Source organism: Taeniopygia guttata, chromosome 15, assembly GCF_048771995.1.
Source record: "Taeniopygia guttata chromosome 15, bTaeGut7.mat, whole genome shotgun sequence".
Taxonomy (NCBI): domain Eukaryota; kingdom Metazoa; phylum Chordata; class Aves; order Passeriformes; family Estrildidae; genus Taeniopygia; species Taeniopygia guttata.
The window spans coordinates 7,126,433-7,137,414 of record NC_133040.1 but is presented as its reverse complement, the minus strand read 5'-3'; the positions used below and the strand labels follow the sequence as shown (position 1 = coordinate 7,137,414).

Genomic DNA, 10,982 nt, shown 5'->3' with positions numbered 1-10,982 from the left:
TCATGTGCCACCCTTCTGAGGGGAAAAAAAAACCTAACAAAACAGTTCTGAGAAAAAGAGTTGCAACCAAATGCTCTTAACAAAAAGTTAGAGTTCTGAAAGGAAACCTCAGATCTTGTTTTGCTGCTAAGTTATAAATGGATTTTTCTTGATAAATGCTATTCTAAATCTTCCAAGTTAGGATGCATTACCTGGATGTTAAGTCTGTTATTTTCCCTTTGAGCCTCCATTCCCAACCAGTTCAACTCCCTGACAGCAAGAACCTCAGCACACCAGATTCTTGTCAGCTTGTATAGCTTCAAGCTTTTATTTTGAAGCTCTGTTTGTACAGTGAAAAAATAAGGAATGCCCACATGTGTTTATCCTATTTAGTCTGCCTAACACATTGGCTAGAGGTTTGACTAGTATATTCCAGAATAATTCATTTTAAGAAAGAATAAAGGTGAATACTACTCACTTTTGTTGAAAAGAATACTTCTCTTTGCTAGCTCCATAATATTTTTTTACATTCCCCCCCCATGCAATTGTGATTGGAATGATTTTTCCCCCCTCTTCAGTGAGTGTTTGGAGTGCTTCTCCTATTTGCTGCTTTGTTACAGAACACAGAATCACGCAGCAAACCCTGCACTGCACAAGGGTAAAACTGAATCCAAGCCCATGCATGAGGGATGAGGTTTTCTGTCATTAAAAGTGGCACCATGGCTCTCCAAAGTAATAATAGCTGTTAGGAACAAAATAAATGCCATAAGTAATACTATTTAAAAACTAATCCTAGTCAATATTTACAGCTGAGAGTTTTAAAGCGCTTTTTTCCACCCAGAGCTTTCAGAATTTCTTAACTCTGCACTGTGACTTTGTTGAACAGTTTAGGTAGAAGCTGTTTGTGTTCCTGGAGGGGGGGGGGGGGCGGGCAGGGAAGGAAAATAAGAATTGCTTTAGCTGTAAGAAGAAGAGAATATTTTATACATTCTTTGAATGTACAAAATGTAACAGAAATACCTTTATATGAGTTATTTTTAGTGATCTGCATAAAAAAAAAATCCAAAAAACAACCCGTAATCAAACACAAAAACTTCAAAAGGCAGGTCAGGAACTGAAGTCTCCCCTGGGGTCCCTGCAGCACCCACCTGCAGGCACTGGGCTTCAGCATCTTCTGGTCCCAGAAGGCAGCACCTTTAAATAATTGGTAAATCAGCCACCTCTGTTCAGCAAATAAGCAGCATTGTTCAATATTGCATGTTCATCGGGAGCGGGGCCTCTCTCCCCACATATGTGTGTGTGTGTGTGTATATTTATAGATGTGTGTGTGTACAGTCCAGGCTGAGCCAGGGTGTCTGTGCAGTCCTGTGAATAATTGCCCATATGCTGCTGCAGCAGGCACTGATGGATCTGAAAGGAAACACAAACTCCCACAGAAACCTCCTCTGGCAGCAGTGAGACAAACCTGGTGAGCAAAGTCTGGTTTTGGTTACACAACAGGTAGTGGAGGAGGTCGGTGTAAACAACCACCTCATCTTCAGTCTCAGAGAAATCGGGAAGGGTCTAAAAAGGACTGTTTGCTTTTCTGCTCTTCTGCCACCACTGGGGTACCCCACACACTCTCCTGGTGCTCTGAGGCACAACTCAGGCTTTCACCAAGACAAATTAAGTGTTGTTACACCATAGAAATGAGTAGTTAAACATGCTTTTATTGAAAAAGCCACTTTTTCCAGCCCTTCAAATGTAACTATTAACAATAATTAAACACAAGTACTTTTCAAAAGTAGATTTTAGTATTTCAAACTTTAGAAATGTAGTAAGTAACAGAACAATGTGTATTAATTTAATGCAGTGGAAGTTATTGTTAGAGTACTGAAGACTTCTAAATATTTTTAAAATCATAAATATATTAATCTCTTCCCTTTGAATCAAGTAGCATTAATTTAAAACAACAATGACAAAAAAATACCCACCGAAAAAGAAGCAACCAACATGGAGCCAGACTTTGGCACTGAACACAGTCTGGAAATAATAAATGCAGAGACTTGTTTGCTGTTCATGTTTGAGTCAGCTGCTAAAGGGCAAGTGTGTTTTTGCTTCCACTGCTACCAGCTGCACAGCTTCTATGTCTAGGTAGACGTGTAAACACAAAGAGAAAATATAAGGCAAAACCTATAGTCTTGTGTTGCATATCTCAGACATTAATGGTGGCAAATGGAAGCTGTAACAGCAGGTGAAATCATAAATAATTCAGTTAAATATTTCAGCAATCAGTCTTAAATGCCTTCACAGAGAAGGATTAAGATAACTGGATGCACACTGCAGCTAATACAGGGGAAGACTTGTGCAGAAGATTTCTTTCTGACACCTGTTTTATGACATACTATTGCTTTAAAACAATGTGCTGTCTCAGCTGCAAAATGCAGCTTCAGAGGGAATTGTTTCATTTAGGAAAGAAAAACAATTCTGAATTATGGGACAAACATGTAGGAGTCTCTTGCAAAGATAGGGAAATACCAGCAGGAGGAAATTAAAATACCAATGGGGTTATTAAAGGCAATAGGACTAGCAGGCTTCCCTTTGGTTCAGTGTTCCATTGAATGCCCTGGATTTGTACTCAGGGAGGCACAGCCACTTAGGGTTAATTTCTAAAGAAAGTGAGCACTCAAAGTTTGCCCCACCTTAATTTTTAATTTGAAGTCTTGCCTGCTAAAGGAAGGAAAATAGCTCTCTAGTCAATGTGCGTTACCAGCAATAAATAGCTGGTGAATATAGGATCAGAGCAGCTGCAAATATCCAAGTGTTGGATGCTGAAGACTATTCCTAGTATTTCAGTGTTTTTGTACACATGCTCCTGTTGCCATGAGGAGTCATTTAATGTTGTGGATTGAGGTGTTCTAAGCCTATGTAGACCTAATAAAGATAAAGCTACATCAGACTTTAATAGAACAAGCATCTGGTATTGGGTTGCTCAGTCTGTACACTTCTCTAAAGAGTTGGGAGATGAGATAATCTTGCTTTTTACTATTAGAGTTGCTAATGCTTGGTAAGCTTTGTGCTAGACTGCAGAAGTTATGAAATACTTAAAATGAAGTTTACAAAACTGTATGCAAACATGCATGGTTGAATTCTTACCCTTGGCTTGGCAAGGCTTGGATTGTACAGGCAGAGCTATAAACAGAACCTAACTCAGAGCTCCCAACAGAAAGACTCAAGTGATGCCACAGGGACAGGGGACTGATTTACATTTCAGATATAAACCACGGTGTGACCGCCCCAGGTTACTTTCATTCCCATCCCAGAAAAGGGGTTTTGCAGTCTGAAGTACCTTTTCAGAGGATTCTTTCTTGTACAAACTACATCCAAGTCTCATGCAGAAGAGAGATGAGGTTAGTGAGCTGAAGGGGAGACGGTGTTTGTGCTGTGCTGTGGTTTGTATCCTTGTCATCTCTGTCCCAACATGTGGGAAGCAAAGACTGCTCTCAACAAAGCTGCCACATGTGACTGCCACACTCAGCTGCTCGGCACAGCTCCTGCTCTGCTCATGTCCCTGCTCCCTCTGGGTTTGGGAACTGATGTTTCAGACTTTCCCAGGACATCAGTGGACTGAAGCTTGGCACAGCACAGGAGCAGCGGCGGTGTCGCAGTTCTGTGGGGGCTCAGCAGTGTTGGCACCTCCACCCACCGGGCTCTGCTGGTCCCTGGAGGAGCTGGGGGGCTTCCCGTGGCCTTTGTATGAAGTGGGGGATTTTGCCCACAGGGGAAGGCTCGACGTGAAGGGGGCAGAGCTGTTCCTCTCTGCAGTCAGAACCACCGGCTGTTTCTCCGGCACGGCCGGAGCATACACAGCATTTTGCTCTGACAGGTGATCTCCACACTGACTGAGGTGTTCTGCCAGGACCAGAGGCTGCTGATCATCCCCTTCTTCAGAAATAACAAAAACTGGTTTGTTTTTATCTGTTTCTACCATAAGCTCCTTTGTTTTTGAACCGTTGACTAAGTTGATTTTCAGGGGGTTGGAGCTCTCTAGAAGATTTTTTGGGCTTTGGCTGTTAACTGGAGATGCTGTCCCTAGATGTCTTGAGGGATCCAAGGACCTCATATGTTTGCTGTCAGGGGAACTGGCTAAAAATCCAAAATAGGGGTTCCCAAATCTGGATTTCTTCAAATTGCAAGAAGTTAATTTTCGCTGCCTCTGTGCAGACAGAGTGAGGGGATATGAGGCATTACTGGCAGATGAATCAGAGTAAACAGTCTCTGATGCTCCCTCTATCTCAGTGGCTGAGATTACCTTTCTGGTTGGCACACCTTGGGGTCTTGCAGCTGTAGAAAAACCCTGCACAAAATAGTACAAAATTAGCAGACGTGCCATGAAAAGCAGCTCTCTCTCGAAAGTTGATCCTGAGAGAACTAAAAGTTAAAATTCCTGGTTATTTTAGAGGTAAGATGCATTCTTTAGCAAAAACCTATGTTATTACCTTAAAAAGGAAGAAACATCATTCATTAGCTTTGTAACAAGCTATTGGTTTGATGACTACAGTCAGTGAGACCCAGATATCCCTGCCACACCTACAGATTCCTTGCAGTGCAATAATAATACATCAATTTTAATAAATGCAAGGCATAACCGGGGGAAAAAAGCACATGTCAGAACACTCATTGAGATAATCTTGTCTGAAGGCATTTTTTAATGTTCCTCCGGACTGAGGATAATTTCTTAACCAGGTGCTAATTGCTGGAAAATACAGGTGCTTAATATTTTAGTAAAGCCTGGCACAATTACGATATAATTAGACCACAGGGTTTCCCATAAACCAAGGAAGATGGACTGAGATGTGTTTGCACTGCAGGATAGAGAGGTGAGGCACTGGCCAAGGGGAAAATGTGTTCCATCAGTGAACAGTGGGAAATACTGGAGCTGAGACCCCAACACCCTCCCCTCCCTGCAGGACTTACACTGCTGTCAACCAGCTTTGTGAAGGGGCTGTTGGTGCTCCAGCTGCACCATTTTTTCTGTAGCTGTGGTATTGGAGCCAGGAGGTCGTGGAAGGTGCGGGCGCTCCAGGTGCGCTGCCTGGGACAGGGATGCTCCAGCTGCACGTTTCCCTTCTCAGCAGCATCTGCCCCTGCAGCCGTGGGGTGGGAGCTCAGCCAGTCAGACACAGAGGCCGGGCTTGTGACGCTTCTTTTCAGGTTTTTGTCCTGAAAATAGTAAATAAAGATCATTTATAGGCATCTTTCATTAAAACATTTTTAAAACACTTTGAAAACAAGCTGTTAGTGCAAGAGACTGATTGATCCAGTCGTTCTCAGAGGACTCAGGAATGCAACTTCTCATTGTTCTTCCAGTGTGCTGCCTGAAGCTCGCTGGCTTCCCTGGAGGAAAGTTTTACCTTGCTCCCCCAGTTTTGGGTTTAAAGCTGAAGTGGAAAATTTCAGTTACATAAGATATAATCCTACAACCCTCACTAAATATATGAAATATTTACAGCTTAATTTTCCTGGAAGTATTTGAGAGATCAGAGTCATAAACTTCCCTGTGTAAAACAGAATTCTTCCACTCTGCTTGGCTCTTGGAAGGCTCCAGGTGTGTCTGGGGAAATAAAACTTAAGGGGGATGGAGATTACTGAAAGAAATCCAGAAGCAAGCAAGAAGAGAATCAGAAGTCTCAAAAATGCACAGTCTGGGAGAAAAGACCGAAGTAAGTGATGCTTTTTATCCTATGTTAGGGAATAATTTAAAATAATGAAAAATAAAGAGAAAGGAAATAATCTGTTCTCAGTGTCTGTGCTGAATAGAACAAGAAGCACAAGAACTGGATTGAAGCCAAGGAAATTTGCATTTCACATAAAAAATGCTCTTCAGGTGGACAACATGCTTTTGGAGTAGAACAAGACATCCTGACAGCTGTAAAATTGGCATCATCAGGAGGTGAGACTACATTAAACTGCTGTCAGCAGCCCTGTGAATTAGCAGAGTTGATCAGACATGGGAATGAACTATAGACAAACATCTCTTCCATACTTTATAAGTTCTGATGTTGCATTTGAAATCACAATTTTTGTCTTTAATATTGATATAAGCTTAGAGCCAGGAAAGTTAGAGAATTCCTGACATTCCTATGACTCTCCTTTCATTCTTACTAATACTTCACCTGTTATTTAAGCCTCCTGTTACACAACTCTATACATATTTTCAATTTTCAGCTGTGTGAATATGGTTGTCATGAGAAGAATGCAAAATCCATATTCTCAAAGTATACACAGTCCTTAAAGAGTGTCTAAAATAAATCCCACAGTGTCCTGGATTTTAAAATCCTGAGAAACCAGAAACATGTAATTTGTTATTTCTGAGAATCTGAATTTCCAAGTTTCTGCAAATAAAAGAAACTATTTAGTGAATGTGTCATATTGGAAATGGATGGGCAGAGAGGCAAGAAATTAGCACTAGATCAGAAAAAGAAACTCAGTGGGAAGCCAAGAGAGGCATCAGGCTCTGGATAAGTTGGTTTCAATATTAAGCTCCTAGTCTAAGATTTCTTTAAAGGGACAATCTTTATTTATAAATTTTTAAGCCGGCTGTGGCTTAAAAAATTCTCCTATGTGGCCCCTTCAGGCTGTCTTAGTCTTTATTATTCTAATATTATTATAAATACTTCCAAACTGATGTAAAAATCCGCCACTGGTTTTGAGATAGTTACAATGGAAGTAACTGTGAAGATGAACAATGTATTTTCTAGACTTTTGAAAATTTTTTGGCAAAAAATGTTTGTTAAACTTCCATGATCATACTCTTTACTCAAACCTTTGCATCTGAAACTTGCAGTGTCTGATCAGAAGTCAGAGATCATAGTCATAAGTCAACCAAAGGTGACTTATGACTATGAGTGAATGATGCCTTAAACCAAAGAGGATTTAGAAAGCCATGACTACTGGAGGACACCTGGAATCTCCCCAAAAGCCATCTCACCCTGTGTTTCTTCACACCAGTCACAAACAGAGGGGGTTTTTTGCTCTTCCCTCATAACACAGGACTGGTGTCTTCAAACAGGTATGAAAAACTGCAGAGCAAAAGCTGCAAAAGCCCAGCTGAGCTGAGGCTCACACTTGGTGGGCAGCACGGGACCAAGCAGCCACAATTTCTCAGGGAAAAAGTCAAGATAATTTTTAAAATGAAAGCTCTTTATAATTTCACAAATTCTAGTCAAGCATTTTGCGTGAGGTGAGCCTGCTGGCATTATTTACTGTACTGTGAAGGCCCAGGATTTCACACATGTTTTCACAAGGGGATAACTGCCTAGCTCCTGCCAAGGAACGGGCTGTGCTCCAGCAGATATCTCATCCACTGCCTAGTGCTGGGCCACAAAGCCACACACCACATCCTCTGCGAGGCCTGGGGGCTGCCTGGCCAGCAGCACTTCACACCCTAAAAATACACACCTAAAAATTCGACTGTAAACACGGCTGACATCCAGGAGCCCTCGGTATCAAGTGGCCTGATGAGAGCAAGAGTGCAAGTTTGTAATTAGTCTGCTGTGCTCAATTTCCACAGCCCTGCAGAGGATGGTCAGCTGTGGGGAAAGGCCCAGGGCTTTTAAAAAGGCCCTGCCATGCTTCCAGCCTTTGTTCTTTGAGGAATTTGGTGGGGAATATTGCCTCACTTGTGTGCTGCATTGGACATCACTGAGGAGATGCTTTCTGACTTAATAATGTGTTTAATTCTTTGGGTTACTTTCAGTGCTTTAATGCTCTTTTTTTTTTTTTTTTTTTTCTTTTTTTGATGTATAAATGCCCTCTGAGGATTGCTTGCAGAAGAATAGAAATGGGGTGGGTGTGTGTATTTCTTCCTTCTGGCTGAAGTTGGGAAAAGGGGCAGGAAAATGGTTTTCCCTGCTGCCTAGAAGCTGGATGTGTGTGGGGCTGCCGCCAGGTGAAGCTCTCTGCTCTGGAACGGACTGAGGAGTGCAGGTGTTTGTTCAAGGTGCCCATCTGGCTCCAGCTCCCAGTGCCCTGATCCACAGAAGGTCACATTCAGGCAAGGGAAGGCTCCAGAGCTGTTTTCCCTTCTTTCCCTCTTTCTGTTCATCAGGGTGGCCAGCTGGAGGCAAAGCTCAGCCCGTGTCTTACACCAGTGTAGGAAAATCCTGACCAGCCCGGTCTCCTGGCTAATTTCCTAATCAAGTGCAGGGATACAGAATGCTTTTGTTTTGTAAACTGTGACAGAAGTATTACACAGCCTGTCCTGGGCATGTGAGTTCCTTGTGCTGGTTGTTTATCCTCTTGTGGGGAAAAGAGACAGGGCACTGGAGAAGAGAGTATTGACCTGGGAAAGGCTTTAGCAGACACTTGCAATGAATGTGCTCTGTCTGCACTCACTCGAGGTTGAAGAGGTGACAGCCAGACCTGAGGCTTCTGAGCCATCATCAAATAAAGGATCAGAAGTCCAGGGGAAAAAGCTAAAATAAGAGAGAACATGCTGAATCAATTCAGGTTTTTATCTGTGAGGGCCTCAGTGCTTTCACTTGAAGTATTTGATATTTTTTAGAGCCTAAGCTGTTAATTTTCACATCAGCTTGATGAGACACTTTCTGAGGAGCTGAGTAACTTCACTGATCATTTGGAGTGGTGAGTCTGACTCTTGGGTCTTTCAGTTGCTACAGGTGGTAATTTTAATGAACATCAGCTTTGCCAATTAACACTTCTGCAGGTTGGTCCTACTGTCTGCTGGCAAACATCTCCATTATTTGCTAGTAGGGTTCTGCATTTGCTCTTCCCAAAGCTGGGAAGATACTGGCTCAGGGGATCAGAGTCCACATCATTTGATGGCAGCTCAGCTTGAGGGGTAGGAGAACTGCCTGGTTCAGTCCCTGCCTTTCTAGAAAGTGTGCATTAGGCAAAAATGGACAGGTAAGACAAGGCTGTCCAGGAGGGACAGCCTGCAGCCTGCTAGAGATGCTGGGGAATGTACCTGTATCCTGTAGGTGGTAAAGCTCAGCCCACTGGTCCCAGGTCCAGCAGAAATGATAAACACTTCATCACTCCCAGTCTCAGTGGTCACTGCAGAGATGGAGGAGGGCACATCTGGGTCAGTGTCCTGAGGAGACCGTTCTGTGCTGCCTCTGCAGGACGTGACTGAGAGAGGAAAAAAAAAATCAATAAAGACTGCTTGCAAGAGTCCAAAACATCTGTTTCCAACTCCTCCCTCCCTCATCAGACAATCTAGAACAGCCTTTGGCTGGCTGTTGCACCAGCCAGAACAAAATTCAAGTCAACAGTTTGCTCTTCTGAAACTGCAAGCTTTTAAAAACAAAACAAAAGAGGAGAGGAGAAATACCCTTGGGTCTGCTTTCTAATAAAAACAGACATGAACTGAAATTCCTTGTGTTAAACACATGAGGTTGTGCTGCAGATCAGAAACTTGCAAACTTGCTCAACTCATTATTTATTTTTATTTACTCATACCTGCTAATATTGGGAGTAGTAGTTTTTGGTTAAACTCCAATGAAAGGCAGCCTGATGCTCCAGGGACTGCTATGAAGGAGGATGTGTGTTTGCATGTATCCCCAAGGCCTGTCATCTGGTCCAGGCAAGGAGGACTCTGGCCATAACCTCCTCAAGAAGGAGATGGGAAGCTGTCATGGCTGGGAGTACAGAATTAGCTTTTTGTGGACATACTCTTGTGAGGGCTGAGTGTGTAGCAGCTGATAGTTCGCTGGGAAACTGATGGTGTGTCACAACACAGCATAAAGTTCCTCCCTGTTGGTCTCCACTAACCAAAAGGGGCACTGGGACAGTTCATGTGTTGTGACTCAAATTTGCAGCAAGTGACATTCCCTGCAGCTTGGCTGGGATGCTTTTTCCTGGGAGCTCACTGTGAGGTTAATGTCACCCAAAGCACCTCCATCCACACAGACCCACAGAAACAGGGAGCGCTGGGAGCTGGAGTTGGCCAAAGACAATCTGAGCATTGCAAAACCCATCCTTTCTGGAGCAAGTTAGGCCCAGGGCAGGTGAAACTCTTCCCCAGTTTCTGGGTCTGTGTAAGTTGTTTGTAGCAGGCTGAGCCCAACACATTTGCTCTGCTAACCCAGTGTCTCAGCAGTGCCATGTGCTGTGACAGCTTGTGTTGGCAGCGCGCTGGAGCTGTGCTTGTGTGAGCTCCTTGCCAGGGGAATTACCCTCCCAGGGAGGGGGGAGCAGCAAGGGACAGTCCCCACAACAAAGGCTTTCTGCTGTGGAGCAGCTCTCCAGCTGTGCATGGGCGAGCCAGTGACAGGGCTGAGGGAAGGAAGGATCTGCTGCCCTGGCCCGGGGCTCGGGGCTGCCCTGACCGCTCCGGCCCTGGCCCCACGCTCACCCGCCTGCTCCCGGCTCACAGAGTGGTTGTTGTTCTCATTCTCCCGGCTTGGCACCACCAGCTGGAGCTCATTGATATCGACGGTGGAGTTCTGGATCCTGTTCTACAACTCAGAACATGCCCCAGTAAACATCGTCAGATAAACAGTGCAACAGCCAATATGAAAGAGAGAAACAGAAATTGCTGAAGCCATTAGCACTAACCTCCTGGTCACTGCATGCGTTGGACGAGCTCCTTTTGGGGCACGTTCTCTGCCTGAAAAGGAGAGACAGCAACAACAACAACAACAAGCCCTCGAGTGAGTTAAAGATCCACAGCAGGAAAGTTCTCGGCTCTGCTCATCCTGCGAGGGGAACCCAGCAGGTTATGAGCATCCAAAATACTTGCCAAGATTCAAGGCAGCAAGGCCTGTAAACAAGGGGAGAAAATTATATGCTCATGTGGTGGAAAGTCAGCTAAAGAAGAGAAGAACCTGTCATCATCTTCCTCTGCTCACTGCAAAAGCAGGAACAGAGCTCAGACCCCTGCCAAGTCCCACCAGGCTCCCCCCTGACAGCTGCTCTTTCACATCAGTGACTGAATAGCAGGACAGATCCTTCAGTCTGGGCAGTGACATCCTTCTTATCCTAGACAGAATATTTCATCT

General features: G+C 44.0%; 1 protein-coding gene across 9 annotated transcripts in view; it reads right to left on the bottom strand.

Moving 5' to 3' along the window:
• Positions 1-1,668: 1,668 nt before the first annotated feature.
• Positions 1,669-10,982, bottom strand: part of LOC100231426 (uncharacterized) — a 31,228-nt gene continuing 21,914 nt past the window's right edge. For 8 of the 9 annotated variants that reach the window (XM_072936357.1, XM_072936355.1, XM_030286076.4 and 5 more), the window contains 5 exons: positions 10,540-10,591; positions 10,337-10,439; positions 8,948-9,111; positions 4,936-5,181; positions 1,669-4,315 (listed from right to left, as the gene is read on the bottom strand). In XM_072936357.1, the coding sequence (XP_072792458.1) occupies positions 3,578-4,315; positions 4,936-5,181; positions 8,948-9,111; positions 10,337-10,439; positions 10,540-10,591 (1,303 nt within the window). In that variant the 3' untranslated portion in view covers positions 1,669-3,577. The remainder of the gene's footprint in view (positions 4,316-4,935; positions 5,182-8,947; positions 9,112-10,336; positions 10,440-10,539; positions 10,592-10,982) is intronic. The other variant, XM_041719252.2, reaches the window with a different exon arrangement.